Here is a 16,868-nt window from a genome sequence, read left to right as displayed (position 1 = left end):
GTTGGTTTTTCAGTCGAAATAACAATAGGAACATGTTTCTCTGTATGTGCTAACAAGTCCTTTTATCAACTGAAATCAAATGAAACATTCAAACATGATCCAAAGACTACAGTCTACTGTTGGATGCCCAGCTTCAAGAGTTTCATAATTGCATCATGATCCTGAGGACTTTGCCATTCTGGAAATGAGTGTGTTTGGGCATGTGACCCTTTTCTATTTTTCTACAATCAAGCAGTATACCAAAATGTCTGCGTACATGTGTAGCATATGCCTTAAAGTTAATGCGGTGTTTTTGTATTTTGCCCTAGTATGCACAACCTCCAGCCTTCAGCTCAGGACAAACACAACTCTGCTAATTTAGATTCACAGTTGCAAGAGCAAGAACGCATCATTACCATATCATACGCACTAGCTTCTGAAGCCTCTCAGCGGAGCAAGGAGGTGGCAGGTATTGCTCAGTTATTTATAAAGCAATGGCTTTGACAATATGTTCTTTTAATCCTACGGCTGCAAACTTCTAAGGTTTTGTGTTCCTTCTGGACTGCAGTACATACCAGGAACAACAGCAAGGCCATATCTACCCTTTGGGGTATACCCAGGCAAGTGCTCTTTGAATGCACTCCAGTGTAGTTGTGAGACACTGGATTTACACCATGGACTCACCTGCACAACATAAATGGGTTGCTATCAGTGTTGAGCACAGTGTTACCGCAACTTGAAGCAATCAGAAGCAATGTCATGAGTGGGGGGATGCAATTACACGCCATATATATATATTTACTGGGAATCACTCTACCATGGTTCCATATCTTCTAAAGCAGTAGCATGACATTGTTGTCTTAATATACAAATTTTTTCCAGCTCTGATTTAGAACTGAAATGGCAAATATCAAATTGTTAGGGACACCATTTTTTTAAACAGCTTGGAAACTTATTGCAAAAAGCTGGATAGAAGTTTGACGACTGGAAATTAAATTGCATTATTCAGCATTATGTCAAACCAGCCTCAGTGTGTACAGCTGTGCTGGCAGGTTCTCTCTGTACTTGCCTGCACAATACGGCTTCGAAATGGATCAGACTGTGCTGAATGATTCGTTACTCAAGGGGTAAAATTCCATCTTTGTTTCCCATTCCCTGCAAGCCTATGTTTAACTGTTATATCTTGCACTCCATCTTCTCATCTGTTTCTCTGCCCATGTATGTAGAATGCTCAAGTAGAAAAGGCATAAAAATGAAGTAGTGAATCTGGACTAACTTGTAGTACTGGTCCAAGATTTAAAATTGACGACTGCATTTGATTTTTCAAATTATTATTGATATTTTAGTGGTTTTAATTTTCGTAGAACCTAGTGTAGTAAAACCAAAAACTTTAATATTTGCACAATGTACATTAGACAAACAGCATGAGCCAGAAACAGCAGATGAAGATGTTATCGCTAATTATGTTTTCCTTGTAGCTCAGTGCTTTCAGTACATTACTAATATAGCACATTCTTCTCAGTTTGTCTAGCAGGGCCTGCAGCCTTCCCAGGTGACTTTATGTTTTATTTACTGATTTCAGTTTCTATCCCATACTCAGGAAAAGTAACAACAATTTTGAATCACAACACAATAAAATCACCAAAATATAATATCCAGGGTTTTTCGGTAATTCCTGTAAATATTGACTGACGAGTTGTTGTTTTTGTTTTGTTTGTTTGTTTTTAAAAAAACCTTGCATGATTGCAAAGTCCTACTGCCTGCTTTACATCAGCCATGAAAAGTCGAGGCACAAAACAGGAATTCTGTAGATATTCAGGTTGAGACTTTGATACATCACTAGGGCAGGGGTTGCAAAACTGCAGGCTGCACCCAACCCACAAATCTGCTTCTGGTGCCACCCCCTCTCTCCCCATGTCAAACTGAGCACATCTTCCTTCACTGCACTATGCCTCATTTGGCATAGTGTCACTGCAAGGTTATAGAGCTCAGAAAACAGTTCCTCCCTACTCCAGTGCCAAGAGAGGAAAGGTTCCTCCCTCTCTAGTACAGCGCTGGGGTGGAGAGAAGAAACTTGGGGGGGGGGCAGTACTGAGCAATATTTCTACAGGTCAGGGAGTGGAGCTCCCCATCCTCTTTTTGTACAGGCAGAAAGCTTAAACAAGCAAGTTGGAGAATTTTCAGTCATTTTTAACATTGCAGGAACTGGCTTTTTTGTTGCAGAATTTGGCATACCTAGGCACAGAATTTGTTTACTTCTCCATGACCTTTCGCCTCTGCAGGGAAGTGGGACCGATTTGGATGGTCTGCCCACACCACTTAATGAATCCAAATGGTTTCCAGAGAGTAATAGGGGGTGTTTTATCCCATGTTGATGGCCTTTCAGCTGATTTCCTGGTGGCCCACTGGAATGCGGAGTTAACCAGGGCTATTGACGGTCTGGCTCTGAAGCGCCCTCTCCGATTGCATGGAGCCCGGACAGCCCTGTGGTTTTCCCTGGAGTTGAGGGCAATGAAACAGTCGCTAAGACGGCTGGAGTGCCGGTGGCAGAAAACTCATTCTGAGTCAGAACGAACATGGGTTAGACACCAAATCAGAATGCAGCAGCTAGACTGGTGACTGGGGGCGGCCACTGGGACCATATAACACTGGTCCTAAAGGATCTTCACTGGCTCCCAGTACGTTTCCGAGCACAATTCAAAGTGTTGGTGCTGACCTTTACAGCCCTAAACGGCCTCGGTCCAGTATATCTGAAGGAGCGTCTCCACCCCCATCATTCAGCCCAGACACTGAGGTCCTCCTCCGAGGGTTTCATGCTGGTTCCCTCACTGTGAGAAGAAAAACAACAGGGAACCAGGCAGAGGGCCTTCTCAGGAGTGGCGCCCTCCCTGTGGAATGTCCTCCCTTCAGATGAAGAAGAGATAAAGAATTACACAACTTTTAGAAGACATCTGAAGGCAGCCTTGTATTGGGAAGTTTTTTACACTTCATGTTTTTTGTTTTTAGATATGCTGAAAGTCGCTCAGAGTGGTGGGGAAACCCAACCAAATGGGCGGAGTCTAAACAATAAAATTATTATTATTATTATTATTATTATTATTATTATTATTATTATTATTATTAATGTACAGTACTAAAAAGACCTAGCTGCACTGGCTGCTGACCCTGCTGTCTTGTATTCCAGCCCACGTGTCTGTTGTGTGTGACTGTAAAATCACGGTGCCTAATTCCTTTGTATGATCCCTTCTAGCTCCGCAATTGACCTATCCATCTAAAGCACCCTCACCTTCTGTACCTCAGCCACCCCCCTTAAGCAATGGATTTCACTACACATTTGTCTAAGCATCTTGAAAGTAAGAACTAACTCCTCTTGGCTGCTTATTTTGTCATTAATTGTATGTTTTAACATTGTTGGTAGCTAACTTGATCTTTAAGTGTAAACGTAACCCTAATTAATGCATGCAGACTTTAGTGATCTAAAAAATTCCTGCCTCCTGCTATTAAAAATTACCTTATGAAATATATATGAGCTCATAGAAATGTTCAGTAATTGCTGTGAGTTTGGGATTTTGATTGCCTCATCACTGTGATGTAAAGTTTAAAGAGAAATGTTTAGATGTGGCATTTCATCAGCAACGTACTAAAGATTACACCTTTAAAAAGGTATCTAATGCAGCACATGTGCTAAATGGCACAAATAATCCCTTCCTGTATTAAATGGAAAATTAGAACCGTTTGAAACATACTACTGGTGGGACGCGGGTGGTGCTGTGGTCTAAACCACAGAGCCGAGGGCTTGCCGATCCAGAAGGTCGGCGGTTCGAATTCCTGTGATGGGTTGAGCTCTCGTTGCTCGGTCCCAGCTCCTGCAACCTAGCAGTTCGAATGCACATCAAAGTGCAAGTAGATAAATAGGTACCGCTCCGGCGGGAAGGTAAATGCGTTTCCGTGCGCTGCTCTGGTTTGCCAGAAGGGGCTTAGTCATGCTGGCCACATGACCCGGAAGCTGTACACCAGCTCCTTTGGCCAGTAAAGCGAGATGAGCGCCACAACCCCAGAGTCGTCCACGACTGGACCTAACGGTCAGGGGTCCCTTTACCTTTACCTTTACTGGTGGGCTGGGTCTAGGAAAAAGCCTCCATCAAATGACAAAGTAACAGAATAGCTGGTGGGGGGGGGAATAGTTCTATGTTAAATGATTTCTGTCATTTTCCTAACCTGTTATTTTCCATATGAGAAATCTTTGCCATGAATTGAGGAATCTATTTTTGCCACAATTATAGCAATTGTAATTATTCTACAAAAAGAAATTTCATTTCCCTCTTTATTCCCATTTCTCTACCATGGTGCAGTTTGTCATATAACTCCTCTTTAATTCCACCTACAATTTCACAATTTATAATTTTAAGGATTCCTTCTTATCAGTACAAGTATAAGATTTCAAAAGAACTTTGTGTTATGAGCACTATTTATAATTTTGGAGCTCTTTACTGTTAAATCTTAGGAAATCATTTGAAGAAAATATTAACAAGGGCCCAGAAGTCACTGTTTACACTGTCACAGATTGCTGTCCCAGACTTAAACTTCTCAAGATTGCTGTCCCAGACTTAAACTTCTCAAGTTCTTCTTTTAAAATGGTTTGTCAAAATGAGATAGACCTTACTTTAGGAGGGCAATCATAACTGACCTATTTGTCCAGGCCTGAGGAGGGTATTTTTCATTGTTGAGGATGTTTAAATGCTTTTGTGATTAATACATTGTTTTATGACTTTGGTTGCTCTGTGCTCCCATTTGGGAGGGAGGGGAGGATATTAACAAGAACAAATAAATCACTGTGACATTATTCAGGAAGTCCTCAAGCTGCCATGGGAACGAGATGGGCATTTCCCCCCCTTTAGTATACTCTTAATCCTGATCACCAAAACCCACCATATTTAATCAAAATGGTTTTAAAGGTTTTATGGGCAGTGTTCTTCACATAATATAGACATATCTCAATGAGTGAAAGTACCCAAAACAAGCCTTCAGCTTCACTGATAATATCCTCTTTCCTTCTTCAAAGACTAAGAAACTTCAGTTTAGAGATGAAGCAAAACAATTAGTTTGAACAGGGAAAGTATTGATTGCATTCTCCATTGCCTATGTAGTATCAAGGTATATTGTAAGCAGTATGCTTATTTGGCTACATTTACAAACTTTCTGAAGCACCTAGTGTTCATGAAACATCCATTAGCGTGCCATTAAAGGATATTGATGGATTCATCCTTTTGTGGATGTGTGTGCTAAACCTGTTGCAATAATATCTAACTTCATTGTTTCTCTTCAAACTAGCCAAAGCAGTAAATGAACGCTGATCCCTGATACAAACCCGTAACAACCACCTGAAGAAGAGAGCAGCACGGAGGAAGACTTCCCTACATTAGCTTTCTCTCTTGTTTATTTTTTATTTGAACACACATTACAAATAATAACTGCACAGAAAAAGTTTTGTACAAAAAGAACAATTGTTTATATAAACAGCACTTTTAATATACTATATTATATATTGACATTGTATATTGGCATTGGTTACAACCCTGCACAATCAACTGCATTCAATTCCTGTTGATGTTAATAGGTCCTAATGCTTTAAAGTGCCGGATTGTGAGCCAATGTATTTTTAGAAACTATATATATATATATATGATTTGTGGTTGGTTGGGTTTTTTAAAGGGCTGCATTCATTTAAAAGTTTGGATGCATGCAATAAAGGCAGGTGGATGTTTTTAGCTTCTTTTTTAAAAAAGGAAGATTTTCGGAAGCACATAGCATTTAGGTAGGAATAATGAAATCTTTTCCTATTTTTTCAGGGTTCATAATACATTTGTTACTACTGATTATCAGTCAGATAAAATTTTACTGAAATATTCAAAATTTCAATGGTTCTGGAATCCCATACAAAGAGCAAAAGGCAGGTACAAAACATTGCTAATAGTTGTATGTCACTGTCCTTTTATTACGTAGCTTAGTCCAAGCAAACATTGTCCAGTTACTATTTCAAATATATATTTTTCCCTTTAACTTAGGGTGTGGGCACTGAAATATTTTGAATGTGATCTGGTTTCTATCCCACTGCAGATGAAGTATCTGTGAACTACAGAGGGTTATCATAGAGGTCAATAGAGCCTCTATTCCTACTCCCTACTTCCCTCCTTAAGAGCTGAAGCATGACTGGCCATTAAGTGGAATGTGAGATCTGGAGCACCTTTCACTCTTTTTGCCTAAACACGAGTTACTCATGCTCTGAGCTTGAGTAACTTGTGTCATGCAGAGAGGGAGAGCAGGAGGTATGCACAAAACCTCCAATTCCCTATAATAGCTTGTGCAAAGACAAGAAGAGGGAGTGAAGAGAAATTGGTCTTTTGAGCCCTTTTCTGCACATGGGTGCTGCACCTGAGATGGGACTGGATCACCCATGGAAACTGAAATATGTAAAGTGAGCAATGCAAATATTAATAGAATGTGTAATTTTACATCTATATTCTTTTTTAATTAATGTTTTCAACAGCAAAAAAGCAAATAATGATTTGCTATCAGTTGTTGTTAGCTTTGTATAGTAATTCAGCTGGTGCCCTCAGTTTTGCTAAAACTTTCAAGTATATTTTCTTGAGTCTTGGACAAAAGGCCAGCACAACTGGAGAGTTCATGAGATGCTGGTGGTTTTTTACTTGAAAATGTGTGTGTGTGTGTGTGTGTGTGTGTGTGTGTGTGTGTGTGTGTACTCAACAGTGTGTGCTTTGCAACAGCCAACGCGCTGTTCATACTGAATGAATTCAAAATGAATTCACACATAATTCAGTGCATTGTCATATTTACTGCAGCATTCTGCTATAGTGCACTCCTTTTATACAGAAGATATGCAAGAATGATATCAACTCATTTGAAGTATTTTGTAACAATGGTGTAAGCCATTAGAACTGCGAGCAGGAGGCCGAGATAGGCTGCCTTTTATTCCGCAGGAGCGGACCTGGAGGAATCCGATGTTTCCACGGGCCCACCCACAGGGAGGTGTCCACCTCACAGGCCTGCCATTGATTGGCTGAATTTGGGCAGGCCTGAAACCAAGGTCCAGCCAGTGAGACTAGGCCTGGCTGCCTCGCCAGCTGGGAAGCCCCCAACAAACAGGGCTTCCTCCAGAGTGTGGCGCAGCACATCAAGACCCAGCCACAACACCGCCACACCCAAAGGGTGAGCAGACTTGTCTTACTGCTGGTCTATATATGCTTCATGGACTTTGCTGCAAACCACCTATTCATTTTGAGGACAGCCTACATTCCATCCCCCACCTACCACTAGGAATATCCAGCAGCAGTGAAGACTCTTGAAGATCTCCAAGCAGTGTTAGATATGCGCATTGTAAGCTGTTCTAGACCTGCAGGTGCAGAACACTTGCAGTGTAGAGGCTGTCTGAGTGGCCATGCTGTGGGGAGTGTAGTATATAGATTGGCAGCTAGTTGTTGCAGTACTTTGCCATGATGCAGAAGTCCTTTCCAGTCTCTTTTCTGAGAAAATTCTATGTGAACAATGGAGAACTTTGCCTTCTCGTAGATGAAAAAGGGGAAAACTATGAAAAAGGGGAAAGCCCAATGCTCATGAGGTTCCATAGTCAGTTACAGGCTTTCTTAGCATTAGCAATTATTAATGAGTTTTACAGTGTATGTGGGGTGTGCTATAGGCATTAAATGTGCGCAGAATTTGTTTAGGATGTCACTGCCCTGTTAGCCTCCCAGATAAGAGATGTAGACTAACTGGAGATAATGGGTTGTAGCCAGTGAAGTTGTCTTGTTTGTGGAAGGACCTCCACTGGTGCAATGCCCTTCCCTTCCTTTTCCTCTCCCTGTTTCAGAGGGTTGGGGGAGTGTCCAGAAAAGATGGGGAGACATGCAGGAGAAGGAAATGGAGGGGAAGTTCTGTTGCACTAGCAGAAGTCATTGTGTGAACAGGACTGACTTTGTTTTTGTACAGCAGTTCCCTGCCATGCATGGCAAACTAATGAGGTGATGCTGCCATTCAGTGAAGTCCTCTTGGGGAGCATGCAGATCTTTTGGTATGGTCAGATAATCTCTCTGGATTCTGGCCCACACAATTTATTGGGATGGAATGGTCAAAATAAATGTGACAAATTCAAGTGTTCAGGAAGTGGTGGGTAGGGTTAAGGCTGGATAAATTTATTAATACTTTGAGAGAAAGAAATGCAGAAGCTAGTCTGAGGAAGAGGTTAGATATGATTACGCTAAAAGCAGGTCTGTGTTAAAGAACAATTTTCTTTTGCAACTTTGTGTTTGTCGACCTGTGTATTCAACCTGTACGCTTGTGGGGAAATGACAGGGTAGATAATTTTTCCTACTCATAAATTCTCTCTCTGTAAGACAAACCCACGTGTGTAGTGGCTTTAACCTTTTTTCTCAAACTCATTCTTGTTATCTGTGTCTCTTGAAGTGGTGACAAATCCATTCTAATACAATTCCAGTTTTCCACTTCCTTTTGTTAAGGGCAGTTCAGAGATGGATTTAGGAATGTCTACTTCAGCAGTTGCCATTTAGCTTGAAGAAAAGTTTCACAAAAAGAAAAGTCCTCCCCCGCCATTAGTAAGATATTGGGAAGTTATTTAAAAGTGTTGGATCCAGACTTCGCTTCTCCTGTTGAAGATAGAGATGCTGGAGACAAATTTTGGCAATTCCCTCTGCAGCCCCCAGTGCCCCCTCACACTGTTCTGGAGGGCTGGGAGACCTGCAGGAGATAGGAAAAATTGGAAAATGTCACCTGCCTCTTTCTGCTACTGGGATCCATCGGATAGATCAAAGCCTTCCATATACAGAAGCCTTTCCATCTGTGGAAGGTAAAAGTCTAGATCCAGTCCTCAGTCTCCACCTAACTTATTGCTCTTATCAAAAAAGTAACTGTGATGGTGTTTAAAATTATCAAATAAAAAAATCTTACTCTATTTTGACTATGCTTGGAAGCTATTCTTGAGAAATGTATTTAGAAAATGGAGTCTATTTTTTACTAACTGAATACTGCCTGTGTCAAGTCTGTAACATTTTGCCAAAATGAAATTATTTTATTTTTGCCTTTATTAAAATGTAGAAATAAATATTTTGCCAGAAAACATTAATTTAAATAAAATGTAACAGTTTGGGGAAAATGTAAATGTACATATTAAACTATTAACATAACACTGGAACTGCCTTTGGATGTTCAGATATGGTTCATCTAATTTGGGCTTGGCTTGACTTTTAGTTACTGGTGTTACTAGCACTGATTGAAGTCCACAGTAAACTCAGTGAGAGGTTTTTCCTGAACAGTAGGATTTGAATCCATCCCTAATGCTGTATGTTTACTGTTCATATACAATGCTGTAGTGCTTGGTGAGTGTCTCTAACTCCTGGCTCATTCTTTATCACCACATCATATAGATTGCACTGCTGGAAGAGAAGGTGATTCCATAATACAAAATAGCATTTTGGTGCAGTACAGTGGTGCCTCGCAAGACGAAATTAATTCGTTCCGCGAGTTTTTTCGTCTAGCGAATTTTTTGTCTTGTGAAGCACGGTGTCGGAAAAGTTTTGGAAAAGCTTCAAAAATCACCAGTCTTCAAAAACCTCAAAAAAGGCTACCACACCGCGTTCTATGAGTTGCTCCTCGAAGTCAAGTCGCAACTGTATTAACGGTGTTAAGAAAAAGGAAACAAACTTGCAAGACGTTTTCGTCTTGCGAAGCAGCTCAAAAACCGCAAAACCCTTTCATCTAGCGAGTTTTTCGTCTTGCGGGGCATTCGTCTTGCGGGGCACCACTGTAAATTGGATTTGAATGTAGGAGCCCCAGATAGAGCCTTGCTGAATGGTCTTGGGCAACTCACAGGATGGCTAAGTGCATCCAATAGGACATGCTATAATTTACACTGAGCTTTCAGAAGTTCCAGAGTGGCTTTTGGGTTGGTTGCAGATACAACTGAATGTATCACTGATTATATTTGTTCAAGTATAATCCTATACTGTCAAGCTGTTGTTTCTCTGTTCTTGGTCACTGTGGCGCTAAATAAATTGCCCTGAACCCTGGCATACCCAGAGGTAAGTCGTGATAGTGCGCACAGTCCCAAGGGCAACGCTAGATAGGCAGACAGTCCAAATGGTCAAATACAGGTCCAAGTCCAATGCAAAGAGCAAGTTCCAAAGTCAAACCATCAGGCCAGGTTCCTGCCTTTGCAGAAGACCCAGGGTTGGAACACCTGAGGGTCAGTCCCAAAATCACAGTCCAAAAGCTGCCAAGCTCTGGCCCATCAGCAGAGAGAGCTGAGCAGACACAGAGGCTTTTGCCTTGCTTCCCTTTTATCCTTCTCAACCTTGATTGCTGCATCTGTGTCTGCTCCTGCTGAGCAGCTGGGCCTCTCCACTTGACGAGGCATGTGATCCTCACCTGCACTGAGCCTAATGCAGCTGAGGGACCACAAACCTCCTCCCAGAACTAACGAACCTCATAGTCCTCACCTGGTCCACTAGTGTGCTGGGCTGTGTTCCCTTGCCTGCCTCATTCTCCTAGAGGGCACCTTCCTCTGGCTTCCATGAACTGTCAGCTGCCCCTTCAATGTCCTGTGAGTACCTCCTAAGTCCCCAACCTCACCTTCCCTGTCTTCCTCTTGTCCCAGTTTGTGTCAGTCGTGGCTACACACCTCACCGTATCCTCCTCCCCTTCCTCAGTGTCCTGCCAGTTCGTGGCATAAATGCTTCGTAAGCATCCACAATAATTGTTTTTGAATTATTGTGTTAATTTTCTGGAAGATGTGAAACTTTGCACTGTGGCATTCTGTTCCAGGGTGTATATCAGTCTCCCCCCACTTTTCTTCTACTTATCAGTAACACGCACTTGTGCATGTGAATACGGTAATTGCTAGAGTCATACCAGGCATAGTTTTAGAATACAAACCTGCGAATGTTATCTGATGCTTAACAGGGTAATCTTATACTCAAATGTAAGGGTGAGTTCAACGGGGCTTGTTCCCATGTGAATAAGGTTGCAGTCCAAGACTGCATCACAGGAAAGTAATTTATTGTGTCTAAAACCCATCAAATTTGTTTTAAATAGCCTTACTTCAGCCTAAACATTGCTTCTTTTCTAAGTTGCAAATGTATTTTCTCATCTGCCATCTTTTTGACACTTGATTTAATGTGAATTTTAAATAGTTAGAATAATGTGCATATTGTGTATACAGAAACTTGTCAGTCTTCATTTGTAATTGTGGCAATGTGTTACACAGACACTCTTGTCCTGTAATAGGCATAAGGCATTAACCAAAGAAATGTCTGGCAAGGCAACCGGTTGGAATTTTAAATACGTCAGTAGCAAGGGACCCACATCCAAGTTGCACAATGTCTTGCTTCACACTCTGGATAATTCTGAGTTTGATCAAACTCAGAACTGTTGAATGCCACAATATGAATGAGAAGACCGCTTTATTTGAGAACTAGGTATGCATGTAAATGTTGTGACCATTAAAAATCCAGAGGTGGTGAAGGGAAGCTCAAAGTTAAGCTTCTTAGAAAATATTCTCTGTTTTATAGTGCTATCAGGTGAAACTTAAATTAAACTGGAGAATCCAGCCATGGGAATTCTGTGCCATGACACTGCCAGCTATTGTAGCCACCTCACAATCCAAAGGGCAACAGCAGGATACATTCCCTGGGCTAATGAGCTGAATATATCATAATGCTTCTCCCAAACTGGTCAAAGTTAGCAATGGATATTACCTCAGTGGAACTTCCTTACCCTCTCTTCTAACGATTCCGCTCCAGATCTGCTCTTGAACAGGAAAACGGGGGAAAAAAACAGAACAAATAAAGGATGTGTGTGAGAAGAGGATTTTTTGTTGAATACCTGGTGATACATTTATTTTTTAAGCCCCATTGCTTTCAATGAGTGTTAGGCAGCAATCCAAAGACCTGCCCAGCCGGAGTAGGGCTTAATGTAGCAGTGTAATGATCACTGCATCCACAGCCCAACCACTTGCAGTAGCCAGGGTGGAAATTGGGGAGGGTATGAAAAAGTGCCTCTTTGCTATTCTGCCTCCTAGCTTGGTGCAGACTCTGATTGGCCCTACTCTCTGTCTTTCACCTGGCATAGGTCATGGCCCAGGCAGTTTCTGCACTGAAACCAAGTACAATGGTCATACAGATGGTCAGTCTCATCCAATATATTCTTTAGTGCCTTACCCAAAAGAGTCTGTAGTTATTACAATACTTGGGTCCAAAGATGCTTTTCAAGAGCTGACTGAAATTCTCCATCAATCGAGTAATAGGTACCTATCCCCTCTTCCAATGGCCATCTTTTACTGTTAGGAAAAGCTTGAATTGGCCCAACGCCAACTCAAAGGACCTACAGAGTTCAGAAGCACACAGCAAATTCTGGAAGTATTTTCCTGTTTCCCATCCACTCACAATTTCATCTGTTTGCAAGATTGGAGAAAAGTTGTTTAGAGTTCGCAGAAACTTTCTGGCACTTGCTCACTCCCCTCAGAATATTCTATCTGTCGTTGCTTTTCTTAAATATACTTCATGAGTTATGGGACCGCCAGTTACTATCATTAGTGTCTCTTATTTACACGTAGTCCAGGTTCAGACTAATGTGTACTGCTACTTAATGGTTCTTGTTTCCACCTATTAGCAACAATATGCTACTGGAAGTATGGACAGTAACACTTGTGGCTTTGATCATTGTTAACTATGGTAAATGAATTCCCGGTTCTCTCTAGCATGCGTGCCAGTCCCAGGAAAACAATATTAATATTACAGGTTTCAAAATAAACAGCAAATGTATTGACAGCTAATAAGTTAGCTTCACCCAGGATTTTTTCTCTCACTTGAATGGCTTTCTCAAAAAATGTGTGTGTGTGACTTTCATAGCAATTTATTTTGTACACTTGAGAGATAGTATCAGTACTAAGACACAAACTTCAGATGTTGGAAAGGCATGCTTTTGAGGCTCTAGTCCTCTGATTTCTGTTTGTCTTTCTGTATTTGAAAACATTTGCTAATGCAGTTTGTGTCTGAATTACATAGTTATAAGACGTACAGAGGAGGCATGGAAAAATTGCTGTATGTTTTTGCCCAATATGCATTGCTATTGGTTGGTTAGCTGCATTCAAAAGGCTAAGACTTTTATTGCCTACTAGTGAAAGCAACCTTTCTTCATAGTGGAACAGTACAAAGGAAGAGCACAAAATGTACATACATCACAGTGCCTGGAATTCTGTTTGAACAAGTGTATTGATTGGGTCTGACCTCTTTACACTTTTTTCCATTATTTGAAAAGGTGCATCTAAGTGTAGCTGAATTGAACCAACTGAGATGAACTTTCCATGAAAACTTCTTGAGATATTTCTTTTAGTTCAAAGCTTTGGGATTTTTAAAGGGCATTTTTAATACAGTCTGTTGAGGTGTTCTGCGCTGCAGCCACACTTTGAATGTTTTAAACTACAGGTAAGTCTGAGAAGAAGGAAGAAAACGGAGGTGTTGCAGGAGTATCATGGTATGGAGAAATAGTAATCTTTTGGCCTATGGAATAAATAAAAATGTCAAATAATGCTTTGAGAGAGAACTTTATACTCCTGTGTGCCACATTAGCATGCTGCTTTGGAATCACAGAAAGGTATCTGAAAGAGATCAGCCACTCCAATTGACTATTTTGACAGCTAAACAATTCATGACATGCTTGTACTGAACTTTCCTCAAATATCTCTTAACAACAGATTTCACGACGGCTGGAGCGAATGTTTTTCATGGCCTATTTAGTTAGCCAGTGGGCTACACTGTATCTCATAAAGGCACTAATCAAGGCACAGGACAAAGGAGAAAAGCATTTTTAACGTGTCTCATTTATTTAAATAAGAAGCAAGAAAAAAATGAAAAACTAAAAATTATGTTAAAATTGGAATGTGAATTAATAGCACCCCCATTTTTCAGTGAACCTGAAACAAAAGGAGTAAGAATGGAGATATGGAGGGGAAATGTGGAGTCTTTGCAAAAAGTGTCTCTTAAATTGCCAACAAAGATATTCAATATGTCAGGTGGTTCTTGCTAGCACGGTAAATACCCACAATCAAAATATCCATGTTTTTGATATGGCAAACTACATGGGGCAGTGGCTCTGCGATACAGCCATAGTTCATGGGTAACATAAGTCAGGTAAAAGGGCAAACTTAAGAATGAATGTGTCAGTCCCTGAGGTTTGTGTTTTGTTCTGGGGAAATCTTATGGTTGCTTTGGGCATATTTATGTGCAAAGAAATGGAAATAGTAGTAATGATGATGATGATGTTACTCTGATCCATAAAGCTGAAGGTATCAATCAGTGAAGTTGGTAATCCTTAGCTAATGTAAGTAGGATGCCTGTTTGTGTGAAGGTAGGATTTGGAGCAGGGAAGCCAGTGTTATGCCCTCCAGATATTATGGACAAGTCCCATAATTCCTGACTATGGGCCATGCTGTCTTGGGCTGATTGGAGTTAGAGGAAATTCATTTTGTCGTCTTTTGGTTTTATAACAAAGCAGAGCAAGGGAGGTACGGCAATAATAGCTCAGAGGTTGCTCCAACCCATCAGGCCCCTATGGTCAGGAACATAGAGGAGCCAAGGCTGCAGGCAAAGATGCCACAGCCTGACCAAGATGGACTGTCCACTTCCCCAACAGAGCTATCTTCCATCAACTGCCCAATGCAAAATAACAGGGTGAAAAGGGAAGAATGTAAATAAAACTCATCTGTGTCAACTGGACTGTTGCACAGAGCCAGCTGTGGTGCAGGGAGCACCCTAAAAACGTGTGCACACTGAGAGGTAGGTCTTGAAGAACCCACAAAAACAAGTCAAGGGGGGCTGCATTCTCAGTGGCGATGGAATGGTGACAGATTGTTGGGGTGGGGCAATAGCATACACTGAATGGAAGATGATTCAGGTCTCACTTGGAACAGGCTAAAAGCAAATTCATTGCCCAAGGGCTTAGCCTTATGTAGCCAAAACACCACCACAACCCCTACAAACAAGGCGGTTTCAACAACCTCAGACCCCAAAGAATACAGTAATGCCAAAAAAAACCACACACAAAAACCACAACCCAAGGGATCAATGCTTTAAGAAGGGGGAGGGAAAACAGAGGATCAAAAACAAAAACACACACTCTGAAATAGCCCCTTGCAAGCAGAGAACCAAGTACTTGCAGATTAAGCTACATCGCTCACTGGCCTGGAATACTGTCTGTTTGGTGGTGCGGATGAAATCCAGATAGGGGAGGAAACTGAATGAAGTAAACTGGAACATGCAGGGTATGGCTGGTTGACTGGAACCGTTCATAATACACTATGCTGCACCATTTTGTATAGGCCTACTTGCATTGTTCTATTGTGATGTTATTACTGTTATTTTTATGTTACTTGGAAGTAGCCTTGGAAAGAATTTGTATTCCAAAGTGCAGAATAATTATAAGAGCTAAACTTTCAAACAGCCTAAACAGTTTGAAAAAAATGAGTGACACAACCATCATTACTTTGTAACTAGTTTCAGTAATTATATTTTTTTATATAAAAAAATTAAAAATCACCCAATATAAAACCAGACTAATCACTATAATATCTATTTATCTAATATATAGTACATACAATGTACTGTGAAATAATGGAAGGGGAAGACTCTTAAGACCACAGATTACGTATTATTCCTGACACTTTTCCCTGTGGCCTTAGCTATAAGCCTTTTTTTCAACTCTGTCATCCTTCTGACCTCAAGTACATCTTCAACGTGACTATCAAGGTGGGTCAATAACTGTATAAAGTGAGCCACATATTTATCAAATGCCATATGCAAAGGACTTTTAAGATTCAGGGGAAAGTCTGATAAAAGTGGATTGCTTTTTCATATCAAATATACCACCTGGCCTTTCCATGTTTCCTGAACACTTGGTTCCTACTTCAAGTTTCTCCTGACAGTTCATAAGGACTCAAAGCAAACCATGATGTGAAGCTTTGATTATGAAGCCTACCAGTGGTGCCGAGTCTCTTTGTCTGCTACATTTTATAGAGGCAGCTTCAGTGCATAATTTAATCTCTTCTGGGGACTGTAGCATATCCACAGGAGATTTCCATGGAGCAGTCCTCCTGCCATGAGAACTAACGTGTGCATACAATCTTTTGATGTGAATTCCCCAACCCTAGCCTTAGAACGACCTGTGGCTTTGATGCTGCCCTAAAATTGTGCTTTCTGAAATAAAACTTTTTGAGGATCCTTACGAACAGTAGATAGAAAATTCTAGAAATGTTGTATGAAGTCAGAGCACCTTCTAAAACCCTTCCTTTTTGACCACAGGGTCTCCTTCACAGTGAGAACATGTTTTCCCTTGGCAATTGGAAGCCTTTCTTCCTTCCTTTCTTTTAACTGAGATACTTCTCTTGGGAGTGAGAATGCTGAGAAAATTAGGTAAATCTGTATCTGGACTGTAGTCCTCCATACTAGGTTCAGTAAAATGGCAGAGTGGGGTGTTGTGAAACAGCAGCCAATTATAATTGTTATACTTTTACTGCTAGGAGGAGGAAGAGGTGCTTGTAGGATTCTCAGCCTCTGTACCAAATTAACTTGATCTGTCTTGATTACTATGTACTATGGCAGGGAAAAGGCATTTGCTGCACTGCCCCAGGCAACGAATTGTTTCAGGCCAGCCCTGACCGAAGTCTCCCCTAAACAGGACTCTTTCACTCCCATCTTGAGACTAGCTAGACACCCAGCTTGAGTTGACCAAGGGAAATAAGAAGCAGAAAGTTTGAAAATCAGTTGTCAGCAATTTCCAGCATGGGGACAGGCAAAGCAAAAAAGAAA

At 41.0% G+C, this 16,868-nt stretch overlaps 1 protein-coding gene and 1 long non-coding RNA gene across 16 annotated transcripts in view; one reads left to right on the top strand and one right to left on the bottom strand.

The window, feature by feature from the left end:
* Nucleotides 1-8,962, top strand: part of PLEKHA7 (pleckstrin homology domain containing A7) — a 165,891-nt gene extending 156,929 nt beyond the window's left edge. For 14 of the 15 annotated variants that reach the window (XM_081204560.1, XM_081204567.1, XM_081204563.1 and 11 more), the window contains 3 exons: nt 309-448; nt 3,230-3,332; nt 5,311-8,962. In XM_081204560.1, coding sequence (XP_081060686.1) covers nt 309-448; nt 3,230-3,321 — 232 coding nt within the window. In that variant the 3' untranslated portion in view covers nt 3,322-3,332; nt 5,311-8,962. The remainder of the gene's footprint in view (nt 1-308; nt 449-3,229; nt 3,333-5,310) is intronic. The other variant, XM_081204564.1, reaches the window with a different exon arrangement.
* On the bottom strand, nt 2,058-3,223 carry LOC308592929. Its single transcript, XR_014010659.1, has 2 exons — nt 3,114-3,223; nt 2,058-3,038 (listed from the first exon to the last, which is right to left on the bottom strand). It is a non-coding gene; the product is annotated as an uncharacterized lncRNA (long non-coding RNA).
* Nucleotides 8,963-16,868: the final 7,906 nt, after the last annotated feature.

The sequence above is a fragment of the Podarcis bocagei genome (genome assembly GCF_964188305.1).
Source record: "Podarcis bocagei genome assembly, chromosome: 1".
Lineage (NCBI taxonomy): Eukaryota > Metazoa > Chordata > Lepidosauria > Squamata > Lacertidae > Podarcis > Podarcis bocagei.
The sequence above is the reverse complement of the archived record's forward strand: the minus strand, read 5'-3'. Positions and strand labels throughout refer to the sequence as shown.